Here is a 20808-nt window from a genome sequence, read left to right on the forward strand (position 1 = left end):
TCGCAGCAGAATTTTGAGACTCTGAAAATAATGATAAACTAATGTTCAGAATATAATATCACATTATACTATAACAAATATGAAGACGCAAGTGTGGTGTCATTGATCTCAGTTTTTTTTCTCTTACATACAGCTTCCTGGCATTATTTCGACTCTAGTGTCTCATTTTGACTCAGTGCAAACATCACTGATCAGTCTGTGTGAGGACAGATTTTGAAAGTCCACCTTAAAAGCAACAGGTCAGAAAAGAGGAAAAGTTGCAATTTCAATATTCTCCAGTAGATGGTAGACAAGAGTTTAGGAAAATTCCATGACTGCTGCAGTGATTTTACCAGACTCGATTGACAAATCACAAGCTTAGCCGACAGGTGGCGCCGTTGTATTACACATGAAGGTTTGTAAAGCTGCAAGCCGTGAGCCACTGGCCGCAGGGAGGCAAACTTGGTACAGTAATGTATCTGTATTGAGTGTAGAATGATGCCTGTTTTTGAGGGTGCTGATCATGGCATCCACATGGACAATATTTAGATAGAGTTGAGATATTGTGAACTTTCTTATTCCATTTTGTCTTTAGATGACACTGGGTCCAGACTTCAAAATAACAGTGACACTTTGACTTTTGTCAATTGGATCTTAAGTCCTTAACCTTAAACACCAGGCCACGCTGATGCACAATCCGTCTGTGCAACAGTAAAGATTTTGGCCACATGAACCAGGAAAATGTTGACTTTTTCATGTGATAATATGCGTTGATGTCTGTGACAAACAGTGCAAACAAAAATGCTGCTCAAAAAGCATTTGTCCACTTAGGTTTGAAACTAACTGCATAATTTACATCTGCAGAGTTAATTTAACTCCATTGCCCATACTGCTCGTCTTATCTGCCACCGGTAGTGAACTGAACCTCAATTAAGTACCATCCTGACCCATTTAAGGCCTTTTATATTCTTTCCAACTATGACATGAAACTAAAACTGCAGAGAAACTGCAATTGGAAACACTTTGTCATAGAATATTATCATAAATGTGAAAGTAATAATTAAAATGATGTCAGTAAAGGAAATAAGTGTATCTGTGATTGTTTGAAGGCATGTTTCTGCTGCTGGTAAATACTTATGGAGCTGTATCTAGGTGGCAAAGGACCCCATAGTAACATTGGCCTTGCTGTCATATGTAACTTAGTATCTGTGTAGTTATCTGCAACAATGGTTATTCAAAGACGTGGGCATATCATATAGATTAATAGGCACATTACTATTTACAGATTATCTGCAAATGTAAAACAACTGCAAATCTGTTTCTGTATAGTCAATGTGTAGCTGTGATATGATGAAGTCAAATTTAATCTTCGATATGCTTAATTTTTTGTTTTCTCTTCTACACAGCTACATTTATAGATTTTCTTAGGGCCTGATAGAGTTAGTCTTATCAAGTTTGCAGAGTGAGTGTATGATGACACTGGACACTAAGCATCGCATACAACTGCTAAATAGTGCAGTTTGAGTCCTTGCATCAGGCCTGAGTATTAAATTATAGCATAGCTTCAACTGTGAGAGTGTTAATGGTTTAATATAACATTTTAAAAAAACCTTTTATATGGCTGCTTTGAACTGACAGCTTTCTTCTTATGGCACGTATGATCACTGGGAATTCAAACTGCTTCTTGTATACTTACTGAGTTCAGCAGCAGTCTTTTGCTCAATTTGAAGAGATGCTACAAACAAGAACAAGGCTCGTCTGAATGATGAATATAAGGCCTCTCAGCTACATCTACTGGTATGAAACAGTCATGTACTAAGAATAAAATTGATTGATTGATTGATGAAAATTGATGCCATGACAGAATAAACGACACAGAAACACAGATATTTAAATATATAGATTTTATGTACATATATTCATGTGGATGACTAGAAAAGAAACACTATATTCTTACAAAGGAATGATTCTGCACAGTCATATTCCTAAGTTAAATAGTAATTTGATACAAAATTACTATAATAAATAAAACTCATCTCATTGTTTTTTATTCACACATACCAGTTGTACAAACAATAAATTACAAGTTCAGTGCTGTGTTTCTGTCGTTCAGTGAGACGGGTTTCCCCACTGGAAGAGTCAGAGTAGGCTGTGTGTGTGTGTGTATGAGTGTCTGAAATACTTAAAAACTGTCTAAAATGATGGATTGTTTCAATGGTGTGTGTGTCTGTATGTGTAAATTCCTGTGTAAATATGGTTGAATACTATCACATAAATGAAAGATCTATTAATTGTACAAAAATGTCTATATTGTGTAAATAAATCTGAATGTGTGAGGCAAAAAGAAGGGACATTTTGTGAGTGGTGTGTTGATCTGGGTCATGTAGTATCCGAAAATGTTCCTTGTAATTTGTTTCACCCTGCACAGGTGCCAGATGGGTGAGGTTTGCCACAAAGGAAAATATGACGAATTCTTGAAAGTTAACACAATCACAGGAAGGTATTTTAAAGTCCATTAGGGATGTAATCGACTTGACTTTGTAATGCTAGGGCCTAATTACCATTCATGAGAGCTGAGGTAATGTCCTCAGTATTTACTCCTTTAAAGTACATTTTCAATTTAGACAAATATTAATGGTTTTTCATATTTTGTCTCTAACAGAAGCCTTATCTTGACACATATGTACATTGTCTACAATCTAAATGCATCCTTGATTAAATTATCAAATTAAAAGAAAAAAATATGATACTGTAAGATTGGGCGGAGGATTTTATAGGGTGACTTCATGAAAATGACAAAAAAAGCACATTTTCTCACTTATACCCTGTGCTATCTAGTGATGTAGATACATGTGTTTTTTCACTAAAAGGAACAGTTCCTTTGATGAGTTAGATGAGAACATTAATACCACTTTCATATCGATCTGTTAAATATGAAGCTACCGACAGCAGTCTGTTAGCTTAGCTTAGCATAAAGACTGGAAACAGGGGGAAACAGCTAGCCTGGCTCTTTCTAAAGGTATAAGATACACCTGGCAGCACCTCTAAAGCTCAGACCAGGCACAGTGACTTCCTGGAGTCTTGCTTACTTGCTGATTGCCTGGAAACCTCACCATGACGACAAGACTCTAGGAAGTCACTGCACCTGGCAAAGAAATAGTCCCACACATAACACCTTATAAAACCACAAATTATTGTTTTTACACTTTGATCTTTGCACAGATTAAACAAACAAAATATAAAATGTTAAGTAGTGAGCTCAAGAAGTGCTGGTAGGCTGATTTTTTTTTATTGCCTTCCAGACTTTTTCCAGCGGCACCAATCTTCACATCTAACTCTCAGAAAGAAAGCAAATATGCATATTTCCCAAAATATTGAACTATGTCTTTCATTCAACAGCAACATTCAACTTTGAGTAATCAACAGAACACACTGTCAAGAGTTTTCATATTGAATTAAAATCATCCATCCTATGGCACAATCTGAAGTGTTGTAATGTGGCAAACCCCACCCATCAGGGTTGGAAACAAATACATGATGTAACAGAGAATGAGTGATGAAAACAAAGACAATGAGGAAAGAGTTGAATTGCAAAAGGACATTAATGACGGCATTAGTATCTCTCATGCTGTCGTTGCGAGTATCCAGGGCACACATTGTCATATTAGCATTGTATCCTAAACAGATTAACAGACAATCAGACAGACAGACAGACAGAGAAAACACAAGGACCGTAAATCTCCCAGCACCAGCATAATGATTGATACAAAATGGAACTGAGAGTGAAGAAGCTTCGAGACGCAGCAGAGGACAAAAACACATATTCACGGTACTTTAAACACAGGCCTTGGATACATAAATGTGCTAGCATGTGCGCACAACATGCACACAAAGATACACTCACTACACACACACACACGCACATCAAAAATCAAGCATTGCCCCAAACATGTGATTCATCATAAAGCTCCATAAATGTTAAGGAGTGTCATGTTTACTTTGCCCCTTTATCAATTTAACTGTTGCAAGGTTTGTCCTCTGAAGGCCACCATAGTCTTTCTTTCTATCCCATCACACCAGGCTGCTGTTTCTACACTGAATAGGTGATTCAGTACAATCGATATTTGTGTCATAAGGAAGAATTTTCTTCCTGAGTTGTAGCAGAGAGGAGGAACTACTGAAGCACCTGGGCACAGAGAAGTATCTGAGCAGTTTACGACTGGACCTTGGTACGACTGATGGGTTTCCCAGCTTTGTACCTTATTAGTGTGCTGTTTAGATGCAATTCCATTCACCAAATGTATGGGTTTCCCCATTCATTCTTGGTCGTCAAGCCACCTTCCAATGACTCCTAGGAAATCATAATAGTAAGGCTGCACTCTCTTACTCTCTCTGGCACTCTCAACGCTCACTCACACTCTCTTTTGGATGGTCTCTATATACGCTCAAGATTACAGTAACTAGTTTAGGTTCAGTCTTGTGTTGCTCCCAGCTTTTCAGCTGGAAAGATCAGTCAAATGAACACAGGGTATGCTTGTAGACAGGGCATATGGCAGAAATGACAACTAGGTGAATAACGTGTGCTTCCCATAGTTGGGGCTCTTGTCTTGGACACATTCTTGACAAAACACAAAAGGGATGTGTCTTCCAGATCCCCACAGTGATTAGAACACATGGAATAGCATAGAAAAGAACGACAGGCATGCCATTACAGGGCAACACACACTAAACCTCAAGGTTTGGAGACCGAAGGAAAGACAATCAGTTATTGTCCATGTGGAAATGGCATGCAACTTAAGTCTTTAGCTATGCCAGGGCAATACTTGTCACTATCACACAGGAATTGTCCTCCCTCCTGCTTGTGCTCTGCATAGCTACTATGATTCAAGGACATTCCTCTCAGGCATATAGTCAGGTACATCCATGCCAATTTGTCTCTGAGTCTTTGTGTGACTGGTCCTGGCACTTTCAGCCAATATTCACAGTCCTGTTTAAGGTACTATGTCTTAAATTCATTGGTCCATAATCCTACATCCAGCACGTGAGACCTTTATCGGATTTACACATTACAACTTCCTGCACATTGTTTTTTGTCTTATGAATCGTTTTTCCAATCCTGCCGCCTCAACATTTCCTCACCAGACAGTGTTTAAAGGCGGAGGGTCGGCTGCTCAGCATGCAGCCCTTGGACAGTTTCCCATCCTGGTCCTTACACTGCACTGTTCTGCTCTGCCAACCAGTGTCACAAGTCCTGGAGCAGGTCATCCAGGGTCCTGTCATCCACTGAGGCCCTGGTGTTGGGGTGGAGGGACCTGGAGCTGTAGGAGCCAGGACAGGGGGAGTGGTGGAGGATGTAGTGGTGCTACTGGTGGTGGTGGTGGTGGTGGTGGTGGTTCTCGTCGTGGTTGAGACAGTCGTGGTGCTGGTATGCAAATGGGCTGACTTTGGGTTGGGGATGAGGGGAGCTAACGGCTGCTGTGGGGTTGTCCTGCGGGGCATGAAAAAGCTATAACGAACATCCAGCGGCTTTTTAGCGTCTGTCGCTAGAATCTGAACCACCAAGGCTTCTTGGAGGGCCCCGGGACCCATGCTGTGAAGCCACTCGTCCCTTTGGCTCCAGCCGCTGTAGTTGAGCACAGAACCATTGAGTGGGATGATTGTCTCGGAGGTGGAGATCATGAACTTGCCGTTGAGGAGGTACTCGCCATTGGGTCTTCGGAGGGCGAGGTAGGCGGTGTAGCGGGTTTGGTCCTTGGCCTTGTGCTGACGAACTTTGATGTGTGTCGAGCCTGCAGGGATCTTCACCACATCAGTGTAGCCCTTACTGTTTGGCAAGAGAAAAAGTAGAGAAGTCAAGTCAATATGCAAAACAGTATGCTCTTTGTCGTCACTGGCTTTGCTTTGCTGGCTTTACATCAAAATGGAAGCCAATATCAACACTATTACAATTGATAATTAATTTAAAACTAATTTAAAAGGAGCTATGTATATATATATATATATATATATATATATATATATATATATATATATATATATATATATATATATATACATATATATATATATATATATATATATATATATAACTGGTATCACTTGTTAGCAAACTGCAACAAATCTAGCTAGTTAGCAACACTGTGTTAATGAACCCAAAATAGAGGAAACCAGTGAGCTATGCTGAACCAAACCATCACAGAGACAATGTGAAGATAAATGTATTTGACACTCTACATGGAAAAATTATAAATAATAGTTAAACTGAACAAACTGATGTGGACAGTGATTCAGAGGTCTGGAGCCAGGCTAAACTTTTAGCTTGTTACTTAAGTGAGGGTGCAGAGGCATTGTGAACTGAACAACACCAGTATGAACAAAGGATTAGCCTTGGTTGCATTGAATAAATTTGAACAATATACGTGTTATTCTCATTCTAACTGGACTTTTTGACACAATTCAAATAGATAATTTAGGCTATATCCCTAATAATCTGGTGTGACTACAAGTCTGATGAAGGAGGCAACCATCTTGGAATAGTGCGTGAAAACTCCATAGTCGCAATAATGGGCGCTCTTCCTTTCTCCTTCTTCTGCTAACATTGTGCAAATGCAGCATTATTATTTCTGTGTGCTGTAAAAGATTGCTGTATTAGGAATATTTCTCTAAATTCTGTAAAATAAGGATGTATAAGCACAGTGTTTAAGTGTTTTCTGTTTTCTTACCTCTTCTTGGTGAAGTTGCCCACTACGCGTATACATCCTGTGCTGTCGCCTCCACATATACCACACTTGTCAAACTGGAGCTTGGAACCAATGATGCCGTCGCAACCCGTTCGTACACATTTCCCCTTCACGCACACCGAACTGCTGTAAGGACGACACTCTGTCCCATCTGTCACCTGAAAACAGACACAGTCACGGTTGAATTTCTTTTCTCAATATTATTTAGTTATCAAAGTAAAATGCACCTTTTGTGTGTGATTAACTTACCCTCTGAGAGAAGACCACATAGTATCCTGTTCCTTTTGCTCTGCAGGTTAACTTGCACACATCTTTAGGGAGAACTCCTGCATATTTTGGCACCCACTCAACAAAGGTCTTCACCCCTTTAGGATCTGTCTGGGGACCGTTACGCACCTCACATTGTTCTTGCCGGAAACTTTTATCTGAAGAAAAGTTCAATAAAAAAAGGTTTGAAATGATGGACTATGTATTTTGTATAAACAACAAATTTTAGCTTGAAAATGAAAATAGCTTTAAATGTTGCTGTTGTGTCATGCTTTATTTAAACTGAGGGATAGATCAAATTTTCTGTATGATTTGGTTCGATTTGATGAACCTGTGACTTACCAAAACCTTTCAAAATCAACTGTAATGTTGTAATCATGCATGCATTCTCAACCAAACATGTTTTCTTCATGCTGTCATACTCACTTGATGCTGGACACGGTGTGACGTTGCAGGACCGATAGATGGCTCTCTTCCCTGTGCAGTAGCGCCCGTTGTTCCTTGGTGGCGGGTTGTTGCACAGGCGCTGCGCGAACTGCACCCCGCCTCCGCAAGTTCTGGAGCAGGCACCCCAAGGACCCCAGGAACTCCAGCTGCCGTGGTTGGACGCCTGGGAGAGGGAGGAGAGGAGTAAAGAGACGAGGAGAGGAAAGATGAAAGAGGAGATAAGGGTCGGGAGAAGATGACAGCAGAGGAGAGATCAGAGAGAAGAGAGGGATGAAGAGAAAAAGAGAAAGAAAAAAGGACATGAGAGAGGACAATTAGCGCTTATCAGACATGCTGGAAGTTAGTGCGGTTGCCCCCAGTGTGTCACAGGGAAAGTCCTTTGGAGAGAGATTTGAGATAACATTTTGTGAAAATGTGGCATGCACTGTGGCATGCAAAAGAGACAGAGAAAAAAGAACGAAGCAACCCTCATGTGATAATAACTGTGTGACTAAAATCACTTTAGTCTGCTTAAAGCCACTCATTAAGACAGCATGACTGTCTCTGTGGCCCAACAGCTCACATGCTTCCCCCGAGGAACAGCCTGAATGAAATTCTGAAGGTAATGTACTTATTCATGCATTTTTCTAACCAGTGGTGCATGAGTCATCAGTGATAAAAAACTGCTGGATAAGTAGCATTTAACGTTTTATGAGACAAAGTTGATTTAATACTGAAGTTCTGCAAAGCTTCTTTGGTAACCGTTTCCATTTCCATTTAGTTCCACTGCCGAGTCTTTATAGTTCTTTAACGGCTTCTTTCCACAGTAAAAGCTACTTAATCTGCAATCATGCTACAAGAAATATATAGAGGTTAAAGGATTCCGAAGGCTAAAATGGAGTGGCTTTAACGCTGCTCTGAGCAGTACAGCGATCCTCATACAAGGCAGTAAATATGAAGTGAGTCAGAACTTGGGCCAGATCCACACGTGCAGTCGCTTGCCAAGTATCGAGTCAGACTCATCAAACGTCATGTGACAAAAAAACACAAAGAAAATATTCTTTCCCTCTTTCCTATTCTTTTTAACTTTTACTCTTTTTCCCTCCCGACACACATACTCAGTGTCCACAGCCTGCCAAAAACAAGATTCGGTTTTTTAACTCATTAAGGCCAAATTCAATTTAGTTTTGTTTCAATAAGACCAAAAGAAAAAATAGCATAGATCAACAGTGGCATAAATAAAGCAGACCACACCATGAAGTCACAAAAAGACCCGTGGCATTTTTTTTTTCTCTTTCAGTGTCTCTGTCTCTTTTTCTACTTCATATTTTTCTTTCTTAATAGCAACCCTGTTTACTTGATGTCAAGTTTCTTCCTTTTTCTCTCTTTGTGCAGCTTTTTGACTCCCTCAGACAAGTTTGTGCATTGTGGAAATGAATGGTTCATGCTTAAAATATCAGTTCTTGAACAATACAAAGGTCTAATTTTACAACAAGAATCTATTTTGGATTTTAGTCCTTTAAGTCTCTCTTGATTAAACAAACACCTCCTGTCTCCATATGCTATGTCCTTCTATCTCCTTACCGAGTAGTGTCTCTTGCGGGTTTTGTCCACACACTTTCCCTGCAGGCAGATGCGCCCCTTCCCGCAGGGTGTCCCCTCCACGGCCGGCAGCTTCTTGGTCAAACACACCATTTGTCCCTGGCGAATCACCGCGCACCACAGCCGAGAACATACGTCCATACCCGGGCAAACGGTGTACTCAGGGCCGAAGGCCAGGCGACACTGGCGGACGGCGTCGTAGCTCTGCCCGGGCAGCTCTTCAGGGCCCAGCAGGGGCTGGCGAGGAGAGTCGAGGAGACACTCGGCTGTGGCAGATAAGACGGAGGAGGGGATATTTTATTTATATGACAATCCTTGAAATGACCTGGTGGATAATGTGGCTTTTAATGACAACCTGCAATCTCTGGTGGTTGCCCAAACAATGCTGTCTGTACATGAATTATGCTGAAGGCAATGGAGCTTCTTAGGAAAATGTCAACTCAAAATGCTTTATGGCCGTCATAACATTATAAAATGGGAATGTAAAGTATGACTCATCTTGATACCCCGCCAGTGATCTGTCTTTGGCTGCACTGCAACAACACTCTTTAAAGAGGTTAATAGGATTGTAAATAACTCCATTTTAACGAGGATTATAGCTTTGTTTGGTAGTAAATAGTTCTTAGTTTTAGGTACTGTGGGATAAAAGCTATCACAAGTCAAATTCACATGGATGCAATTTGTAGATAGAAAGTATACTGGCTGTTGAGAGTTCTCATTATTAAAATTATTACAGATGTTTGCTGTTGTTTGGTGTCTTCTTTCCACTGTGCTTTTATTCTTCTACACAGTCTCCCGCACTCACCGTTGCCGTCATCAAAGAAGTCAGTGATGGTTGCCGAGGTGCAGCGGCTCCAGGGTTTGGAGGCGTCGATGGAGGTGAGGATGGAGGACATGAGCCGCTTGTCGCTGTTCACTCCAAAACGCTCTTCACAGAATTTGGAGTCATCATGGGACAAACCGAGCAAGTGACCTAAGGCAAAGAAAGAAAGGACACTTTTACTGAAAGGTTATGGCTACATGATGTACAGAAGTTCTTGGAAGAGAGAGAAAGGATGAAACTTGTCACTGGTTTCCACATGCAGCAAGAATGAGAAAAGAAAACATACTGAGGTATCAAGTGTATGACATCAGTCAATACTCGTATGATATTAATCAACCAGAGAGATGTGCTGACTGATGTGCATGCCCTGGCGTGTCTGAATCGTTGTTTGTGAGTTGGTGTTTGTGTGCGTGTGTCTATGCCTACCTATCTCATGAGCAACAGTAAATGCAGCGTGAAGCCCGTCATCCTCGATGACAGCACAACTTCTCTCCGGAGAGCAGATGGTGCCAACGTCTGCCATGCCCAGGGTGTCGCAAGAGTGGTGGCCACAGAGGTCCTGGACAGAGGAAATACTGTAAGCTTAAATTTGCACTTAAACCAAAAGAGTGAGAAAAACATGTTTATTTCAAGAGTTTACTTTAAAAAAGTGACTTCATCCTGATACTTGTGGAACAATCTGCCTTATTTCCAGATAATCTAAGATCCAAATAATCTAAGATTTTAGGACTTAATGCCAACTTTTTCCTTTTCAACAAAAACTCAAGACAGTGTCATCTTAAAAATGAATTGACATTTGGCCTGCTGCGCCTTCTCCTTAAAAACGCAATTATATGAACCGGCTCCCTCTCCTCAGGCATCAGGGAAATATTATTTTTGGATTTTTTTCTTGTTCAGCTTGCTACATTCTTCTGCCCTAAATGCCTGCTGCTTTTCTTTCCTGCTTTCTAGGATCATCATCTCGCACAGAAAGTAATACAGACACATTGTGTTTAGTATTGCAATTTCCTAAAGTCGGGTGGCTTGCAAGAGACAGATTAAAACAGAAGGATCAAAGTTGATGCAGCAGACCTCAAAGCAACAAAAACAATGGATAGTACACCTCATATAGTGCAAATTGGTAGCATGCGTCCTTAGAGGCCTACACTGAGATCCAGTGAGACAGATATGGTGTCATTTGAGTCATTTTCTCAAACTTGATAAAGCTCGTCCAGAGCCATGGACATAATACAACTGCTTTAAAAAGCAGTGTAGCACTTCCTGTGCAATTTTTCTTCAACTGCTTTTAATACCCACTTCCTCCCTCTACCTCCAACATCTCTTTGTCTCTCTCATGGGGTGCCAGAGTACATAATATTGATCTTTGTTTGGATTCTCACACATGTCCATGCAGACGAGGCCTCGGGGTGCTCTCCCGAGCCCCGCTGAGTGCAGAGATCAATCAGTTAATCATACCATCACATCAGTAGAGTGCACACGCCTGCACATGGACCTGTGTGCATACGCACTCACAATGCAACAGAACACGCTTCGAACGTATATTTGCATTCAGTGCACAGACGCACGCAGACGTATGGAGACAAACATCCATGCATGTGCACATAAGTACATCCAAATAAGGAACGCACACACACACACACACACGTCCCATGGAGAGGATGAATCGTCATGTTAAGTGGTGTTGACAGGCCTGCTGGGTCGTGTGTGAGAGGCTCTCTGGGGAGGGTGTTTACCCGTTCCGGGCGGATCGGTTTGGAACAAACTGCCTTGTGTTCTGCGCTCACACACATAACTGACTGGGTGGAACCACCTCTCACACACACACACACACACACACACACACACACACACACACACACACACACACACACACACACACACACAATTACACTCAGATGCACATAACTATAAGAATGTACATGTAATATATACATGCACAGGTATACATACCATACCATGCAGAATACATAAACAGGCAATAATATACAATATAGCATATACTACTCAATGGTACACAAGCAAATACACACACAAATACAAAGGAAGAGAGTGCCTGCTTTTGCCAACTGACTGCTGGATACACAAGAAGCAAACAAAGGGCAACTCAAACACGCTGACTGCATGGATTGCTTCTGAGAGGCAAACTGTGCTGGAATTCTTCTTAACTTTTCTGTGTGGAAGCTTAAAAACCACAGAAGGAAGTGTGTTTGTTTTGAATCAGACAGTGAGAACCTATAGAGAAGTTTGTCTTCATATTTGATCTGTTTCTCTTTTCCCGTTTCCCACACTCTTTTGCCCCCGCGTTCTTTACAGTTCTCTCACATTTTATTTACTTATTCATTAATCCCGTCCCAGGCTATGGTGCGAGAGATGTTATTGTTCCGCTCATTCTTGTATACACGGCTTTCATTGTTACAACACAGTGTAACAGAAAACACGTGGGTGAAAAGTAGAAAACTGGGAATCTCCTGTTAGATATTACATGGTGATGTGTGAAAAATACCTGAAATGACCCCAAAACTCACATTTTTGTCTAGGTATTATTTACTTCTTCCCTCCGCCAAGTCTATTCCCAACTTTGTTTTCATCCCAAGGCCTCTCACAGACAGGCAGGAAAAAGAGGGAGGGCGTGGGGGAGAGCAAAATAAGTTCAGGAATCATATGCCAGGGGGGGAGAGGATGGAGGGATGCCGGAAATTAAAGGGAAGAACTGAGAGAACAAGGAGTTACAGAAATATTGGCAGAAATAACAGGGGAACAGGTGGCAAGCTGGTTGTGAAGGTCAGGAGACGATCAGAGCTGTGTGCTGTGTGGGAGCGGGACCACTTGCGATCTAAGCCAAGGCTTGTGTTAAACAAACAGCCAGCCAGACCCAGACCCCAGACACACAGGCTCACACACACACACACACACATACACACACACACACACACACACACACACACAGAAAAAATCTTTCTTGCAGAGTGAGTTTAGCTCACACTGAAAACACACTACAACCTGATTTTGACAAAACTGTTAATCAAATGCAACAGCTCTCCACTATTGACTGGACAGGTCACAAGGACTGGCCACCAATGACTAACAGGTTGTCAAATGATGAAAGACGTTACTTTTTTTTTTTCCACAGCTGGATGTTTCAGTTTTCTGGCTCTAACAGATTTGTATGTCATCAGCGAAGGAATTATCGTCTATGTTGTATGTTTTGAGGATGTCACCAATAAGTGGTGGCATGTAAAAAAACAAGCAAAAGTGGTCCAAGTACCGATCCCTGTGGAACACCGCATTATTATAACAACACTTGTGTGTTTAGTAACTCAGATATGAGTGGACAAAGGCAAGAATCAGCCCCTTAAGACTAATGAAGTTCTCAAGATGCTATAAGAGGATGTAATGGTCCACAGAGTCCCATCAAACAAGATAGATGTGAGCTCAGAATCCCACAAGACTGATCACTTATCAAGAAGAAATGACAAAGAATGACTGAGAGAATTTTTTCCTAAGAAAATAAAGTATAACTAGTTGGATTGAGAAAACGGTGTTATTTTTCTTCGCTTGGAGACATGAACCAGCCTAAGGTCAGTGCTCGAGGGAAACTTAAGACCATGATTGCAAACAGGAGAGCAGTTGAAAGTCACTGATGCATCACAGTGTGAAGAAGGTGAGGCCCATGTGTTGTTAACGGGCAGTCTGAACTCTCATGTATGTCGACAGACCCCGGCCAGGGTCGAGGCTTCAGGATCCAAGAGCTGTCTGCAGGTTGTCAACATATGCCAGACAAAGTATAGCACGTGTGAAATATCAAGAACAGTTAAAACAAATAGAAGGACTAGCTGTGACGGGGGTGAGGGCTGGGAAATGTACACTTTAATGTACTGACACATAAACATGGAGGAGGAGCGGAAAGGAAGAAGTGCACAGGAAAGGGAGGAGTCTGCACTATACACATGTGTAAATTCCTACATTCAATGTAAGAGAGTAAATGACATAACTGTGTGTTAAACACATGTGGAGGAAATGGATTGTGTATTAGTACTTGCTGTGTTTATATCAGTGTGTATCTTACACCTGTCATTATTACATAAGGGCCTTCTCAATGTTTCTGCAAAATGGGTGTTAACTCAACAGTATTGTTCCATCAGCTTTTAAGGGAATCATCTGGTGATGATCCAGAATGATGACGGTGCCAGATGACGGTGCCAGAATGATATTGATTTTGAGCAAGTTGTACTTAAAAATGAACAGAATTTGTTATTGAAGCTTTAGTTTGTGCTCATGTGTTGCATAACTGTGGTGTAAAATTAATTGTTATTTTATACAGTATGTGATTTTGTATATATTTGGCATATTGTGGACATTTCTGAGCATGGAAGCTCTTTCTTGACCTTGGGATAAGTATAAGTGACTTACTCTCAACTGCATTTCACAATCTTCATTAACAAATAAAAGTGGCTTATTTATCATCATGTGACCGAAAGTGTGGTGACTTAAAACATTTATAGTATTTGGGCTGTTGCTCTCGTCCAAAATGCTTCACAAATTCACATGCGGTTACCTTGATTCAAATGTGAATTTCTTAAATCATTCTCTTTAAGAAATATCTCACTTTCCTTTCAATGAAGGATATTTACTTTCTGACTATGGGTTTACTGTCAGGGCATTGTGGCGCATGATCTCCTTGCATTCATAACATAGGAGTTCAATCTCAATCCACTCATACACAAATTTTTATAGGCTCTAGAAATAATAATGAAGGGTGGCTCCAATGAAAAGGGTAAACTGTAAAGAATAAAAAATAAAAAAGACTCTAATTGTTGTATCTCTAACATTATTACAAATCTGTCCTGACTGAAATGAAATTGATCTGACCTCAGCCTGGGTTGAAAAGGTCAGCACTGGCATCACAAGCACCTGCTACCAATGTCTACCCAAATATTTGAGCGACTGCTGCAAGAAGCAAATGAAAGAAAAAAAACTGAAGTAGCAGCATGAGCACACATGTATGTCAGTATCTCCACAGCTCTGCAGCTCTCTCTGGCCATCTTACAGTAGGGCTTTGTCTACCGTCCAAGCTCACAACAAGTGAACACAGCCATGCGTAACATTTAATGTTCCCATATACACTTACACACAAACACACACTCACAACAGAGTCCCCTCAATGTGCCCGTTGTTTTGTTCTGGTGCTGGTATGTGTGGAACCGGGTGACACCGCCACACGGGTCAGCTCACTCCGGGTACGGGGTGTTGGAGTAATTGGACCCGACCACAAAGAGACGAGTTCCCTCCAACCCTGTACTCTCCTGCCCTCCCATTTGGGAACAATGGACTGGTCTGACTTCACAGTCACAAAGTCTTCAATGAGCTTCAGTTCTAGTTCAGTGGACTACAATAATCAAGATCTGCTTCACAGTCCCTCCAGACAAAAATGGGTTATTTATGTTCATACATAAACTACTATTTTGCAACTTGACACATTTGACATTCAGCACTTTCAGGCAAACCACTTCCTATAACACATCAAATACCTGGCAGACAAACTTCACAGCACATCCAACTTTGTCTTTTCCTCTTAAGTTTCCACTGGGACAATAACCAAAGCATTTTTCCTGAGAAACTCCTGAGAAAACATGTCTCATATATTACAGTTCTTTTCATTTTCAACCCAAAATGCAGCAAGCTATGAGGTACCTGAGCCAAACAAGAAGTTATTTCCTGACTGGCAGTTTGTCAGTGGAAACACTAATGGCTTGATCATGTTTGTCAGATGATTTTTAAAAAGTGTTAAAAAACTTACAAAGACAAAATTAACATTATTTTTTCTCCACATTTTATCTTTGTGACAGCTAAGCTGCAACTTGCAGATACACACAAATTTCTCAAGCAAAGGACTCTCACAAGAATGTGGCTTTTGAAATTCCATTTTCACTGAAACACAAAAAAAGCGGGACTATTTTCTTGCTGTGTTAAGATGTAAACAAACCTCAGTGCTGCTTGTTTGCTCATCATGATGATCGACAAGGTAAAATAACAGCAATTTAAGCATTCAGCCAAAACAAAGTACCCTGATAATGGCCTTTAATGGCCAAAGAGTTCAGAGGTCAAATTTAAGTTAAACTAAAGTGGCAGCTGCTTTCTTTGGCTAAGGTCATGGCCTAAAGTCAGGTCGTGCTGTGTGGTTATTTTGCATGTTGACCAGATTTAGCTGCAATTATGCTCATTAAAAGAAATGCATTAGATAGGGAGCCTGTACTGTATTACAGGGGGATAGTGGATGATTACAGACTCTGCACACCATAGAGGGATCACCTGCTTCCTCTGGTGACAGGTAAAATCTACAGCAGGACCTCCTTCAGTGGCGAAGCTGAGATGTTTGTGAATGAGAGTCTGGAGACGGGTTTATGAATAATGCAAGTGTTGTGACAGGTGAGACAGAGATTGGTAAAGCTAATACAAGGCTAATATTGGCCTTTTACTAAATATTGAGGTTCTTTCTTGACAACAGCAGAATTAAACCTCTGTTAAACTCATATTTTCTTTGTATTTTCTATCATTTGTAACTGAATTCTTCTTTTTATGACCAATAAAACGGGTGGAAACACTAAAGACTTTTGGGGTTTTTGGAAAAGGGTGTAATGTAATAACTACAATAGTATGAGATTCTGGCTGCATGCTATAGAACTGCATAAAATGATAAGCCCTACCACGGACTGCATGGACATAAAAAGGCAGTTTAACTCAATGCACTCAGAGTGGATGAGCTTTACCAGCATGAGCATGTCTATTTTAATAGGATCAAAGCCCAAGAAGAATAGAGAAAAATCAACAGTACACTGCCTGTCATGTTTCATTAGAATTTCCTGTCCAATTTTCACTCCCTACCCTCCTGTCCTGAGGCTTCCTTAGAGGTATCTGGATAACGGTTACTGTTTCCATGCTCGTCTGACCCTGCTCAGCCTGCCAAACCCAACCACCCGGAGATGGCACTTTTTCTTGCCTCGGCTTGCCCATGCAGGTGTAGTGGAAATAGGGTTAATAAGAAACCACAAGGTGGTTGGCACACAGGAACGGTGACACTTTGCCAGCTTGCTGAACTCAGGTATGCACTACCGGCTGCCCTGCCAATGAATGACGGTGCCAATTTGGCGCTGGCACCAGGAGATCCGAGGTAATACCCCTGCTGCTTGCTTCTTCATCACCCATGACAAGATCTTGCATGACTTGAGCACACCACAATCCAAGGAAAAGCTATCTGACACGTCAACTGGAGCTAACCGCCATAAAGCCACACCCGGAGAGGTGAAAATGCATACAGATCTGCTGCTGCCCTGTGGCTTTAGAGGAGGCAGGGAGGGAAGAAGGAGGAAGAAGCAGGGGAGAGAAAGGGATAGTGAAAGAAGGGATAAATGAGTGTGGTCTCGGTAAACGTACGGCTTCTCACAGAGTGAGAGAAGATGTGTTTGTTTTTCTGACAGCTCCCAGCCCCAGCTGACAGACAGAAACTGGAAAAAATGTGCGGACTGGAGTGATGAGAGCAAGACAGAAGGAGAGAGGAAGTACAGGGCTGGGATGACTATCTAATTAACTGTAGTTTCAAGGGAGTTTTGGGGATATTTCTGCAATGCACCCCGCAGCTGATTTCAAACCTCCTGCCCTGGGAAGAATTTGCGCGCACGGCCGCGAGCACGCACCTCAGATCACACACACTTTGAGGCTTTGGGCTGTCAGGGGACTGGGAGGGGGAGTCTGGAGACAGAAGAGACTGCCTAGAAAAACACTACTCGCAGGAAATACAGTTTTTATGGCTGTTTCACAGACGCTGCGCTGCATTACGCACGCAAGATTCAGCAAAATGAGGAAGACAAAGAAACAGAAGGAGAAAGAAAACAAATACAAAGGTGGATATAATCAGGGACATGTGGAAAGCAGGTTGGGCAGTCTTCACTTCTAATTGACTGTGATTCAAATGGTGAACGCGCACCAGTTCACTGTTCACCAAAATGACCACTTAATGTGTCGCTTTCCTACCGGCCCAAGGGAAATTGCGCGTAATTACGCTATTACTGATATAAAATGTAAAAGTGTGTCAGCTATTTTCATCACAGTGTGTGTTTTGCAGCTTATATTTGCTTAAGCCACCCAAAGCTTCAGTCAGCCAAGAGCTTAGCTATAGTGAACCAGCTGCCACCTCGTGCACCATCAAAATAAAAACAAACGGTGGCGTCACTCCGCTGCCTTGGCATCACATCGAGGCCGCTGTGTGGGATGGAAGACAGTCGGACCCGGCGCCACGGTGAGCCGGCCAGGTGAGGAACGGACAGGGAGAGGTGCTGAAAGAAAGGCGAGGGATGTTTGTTTACCTGCCTGGTGAAGAGGATGGCGGCGTCGTGGTGGTGCTGGTGGTCGTCATCCAGTGGGTTTTGTTGGTTCTGCCACTTGCAGAAACTCTTCAGTGTCGCGGCCGCGTTCTTGGTCACCTCCAACCCCTTCTCCTTCTCAGTCACCGTGGTCACTTTCACCACCGACAGCCGGATGGGGTTCTCGATGCTGGCGTGCCCGTACAGCTTGGAGGCAATTGAGGCCAGTGTGAGCAGATAGTGGTTTAAGTCCTTGCCATATTTCTTGATCATAGTGTCATCCGCCACCAGAAGTAGCTCCACGTGCCTGGCGCGAGACACTGACCTCTTGCGCCGCGTTCCGGTCTCCTGGGCGGCCACTTTGGCGAGCTGGCTCCACAATTTCCGCCCGTGCGCGCCGCGGTCATCTGTGTTTTCCGCTGAGAGCCCCCCTCTGTCCTGTCTCCCCTTCCCGCGACCTCTGTGCCGGCGTTTCCGCACCGCATGCCTGCGTCCTCTGCGCCTGTCGCGCGTCCCGCAGCTCTCGCGCCCCTCGCGCATGGCCTCGAAGCTGAAGCTCTCGCGCGTGAACACATGGAGCGCGCTCTCAGCGTCCTTGTCCTGCAGGGCGCGCACGTCGTGCTCGTGTCCCTTCGCCCTGATGATAGGCGTGATGGTGTAGCGCGCGTGATTTACGGCGAAGAAGCCCTCGAGGCCCCCGCCGCAGAGGTTGAAGACGGCCAGAGACTCCGGGTTGGAGTCCACTGTCCCGCGGTACGCGCACTCCCGCTGCAGAGGCGCAGGGCTGTCCCCCATCATAGCGAGCACAGACTGGGGGCTGAAGTGATGCGACAGCACCGAGTCGTCCCGCTCCATGTCCAGCTGAAACCGGCTCCCATCCAGGTACACCAGGTACCCCACCTTCCCTCCTCCGTTGTAAATCCGGTCAATGGTCCGAACGACCCCGTCTGTCCTCCGGGCAGGTGCGAGAAGCGACCCGTTCGCAGGTGGAAGATAGAAACCCTGGAAAGTAGAAACCCCGGCTCCCAGCTCCAACTCCACGACGCACAGCAACAGTAGCCGAAACCAGAGCATGCCCCCGGCCAGAGCACCAAGGAGCCGCACCATTGTTCATTCCAACCCGAAAAACATCTATATCTCCACTAAAACAACCCCAGACTAGCCGAAGATATAACTTTGTGTATTTGTTCCGCCAAAAAGAGCATCCTCCCGGTGTCCAAATCCCCCATGAAAAAACACACAGTAGTAACCAACAGGCGAGCAAACAAAACCATTGGGGAAAATGGAAAAGAAAAAGATCAGCAGAGAGGAACTGTGTGCAGGCTGGAGAGCACTGAGCTGAACTTGGAGAACAAAAACACAAAGTTTGCTCTTAATAGGACCCGGAGAGAAAAAGTCCTGCCCCCTTTGCGCTCAATCACCACTCCTCCACCCCCCTGTTCTCTCTCTCTCTCTCTCTCCCTCTCCCTCTCTCTCTCTCTCTCTGCCTCTCTTCCTCAAATCAGAGTAAAGTCAAGTGCTGGAGGAGAGGAGAGAAGAGAAACCTGAACAATGCTGCCACTGGAGTATTTCCCATTGCCTCAGCAAAGGAGAGGAGAGCTTATTATGCTTTGTGAGTCCACCACAATCCTTCTAAATCATCATGAGAGGCGGATAAACAGACCTGCTGTGATCATTTTTCTAATCCAAGCAAGAAATTGAACCTCTAAATGATCCATTTTAATTCACTTTTGGTTAAGACTGTATTAAAAAAAATCTGTTTGATCAGTTACAATCACCACATCTCTATGTTTAAATCAATTTCAGGGCATCAACATCACTTGTAGCCAGCATCAGAACATCAGCAAAACAAGTACCTCAACAACCACACGCTGTCCCTCCCAGGACCAACAGCATTTATCTAAATTCGAGAATGTCTCCATTAAATGCCAGCCTGTTATTTTTACACTTTGCCACTTTGACTCTTTTAATAATTGAAGGCTAATGTCTAACAGGATTCGACTGGAGAGTTTCAGCAAACTAGAGGGGAATAGATAATTTATGGCCATTCCCGAATAAGAACTCTGGGACTTCACTGTTCCCGTGTGAGACATTTAATGGTGTGTGTGTATGTGTGAGAGAGAGAGGAGGAGGAGATGGAGGAAATCTGTGAGCATGCATTTAGTGGGTGCTGTATTGCTGTACTTGAGTATGAGAAAGTAAAGAAAAAAAAAAGTGTTTGTGTGTGTGACTCTGCAGGTGTGTGACTGTGTCTGGAACTTCCCTAGGAGCTGACTTGATTATTTATTGTACCTTAAGGGAAGTGTGTGTGGTGTTGCCAATGAGATGTCATACTTGTGTGCTGAGAGGGATTTAGCCATGCATACCTCACTGGAGCTGAAGTTACTCACACAAACACCAACACACTCTCAGAGGGCAGCCAGCAAGAGAGTGGCTTTTCTTTAAAATCGTAAAAGTTCCGAGACACCGCTCATTTGCTGAGTCACCTAACAGCTATTACCTGTGCGCACCACATAGGGGGTTTCAGTGTGCGTCTGCATGCCAAGAGGGAGGCCTTTCTTTGTGGATACGAACATCCCTCGCAGAACTTGAGGACTCAGGGCAGATGCGTTTC

The 20808-nt window shown here is 42.9% G+C and overlaps 1 protein-coding gene across 1 annotated transcript; it reads right to left on the reverse strand.

The window, feature by feature from the left end:
- Positions 1–1897: 1897 nt before the first annotated feature.
- LOC121892064 (A disintegrin and metalloproteinase with thrombospondin motifs 5) lies at positions 1898–19574 on the reverse strand. Its single transcript, XM_042404847.1, has 8 exons — positions 18198–19574; positions 10264–10396; positions 9820–9987; positions 8997–9280; positions 7413–7596; positions 6969–7144; positions 6702–6877; positions 1898–5803 (listed from the first exon to the last, which is right to left on the reverse strand). The coding sequence occupies exons 1-8, from the start codon at positions 19299–19301 to the stop codon at positions 5104–5106; spliced, it is 2925 nt and encodes a 974-aa protein (XP_042260781.1). The 5' UTR covers positions 19302–19574; the 3' UTR covers positions 1898–5103.
- Positions 19575–20808: the final 1234 nt, after the last annotated feature.

Source organism: Thunnus maccoyii, chromosome 24 (assembly GCF_910596095.1).
Source record: "Thunnus maccoyii chromosome 24, fThuMac1.1, whole genome shotgun sequence".
Classification (NCBI taxonomy): domain Eukaryota; kingdom Metazoa; phylum Chordata; class Actinopteri; order Scombriformes; family Scombridae; genus Thunnus; species Thunnus maccoyii.

Bases quoted from the DNA above. Each gene is read 5' to 3' on its own strand.
- LOC121892064 (XM_042404847.1), bottom strand. From the start codon at position 19,301: ATGGTGCGGCTCCTTGGTGCTCTGGCCGGGGGCATGCTCTGGTTTCGG. The intron at 9,988-10,263 runs GTAGGCATAGAC...TCTTTGCCTTAG, and splicing joins TACTGTTGCTCATGAGATAG to GTCACTTGCTCGGTTTGTCC. The intron at 5,804-6,701 runs GTAAGAAAACAG...CTTGCCAAACAG, and splicing joins GGCAACTTCACCAAGAAGAG to TAAGGGCTACACTGATGTGG.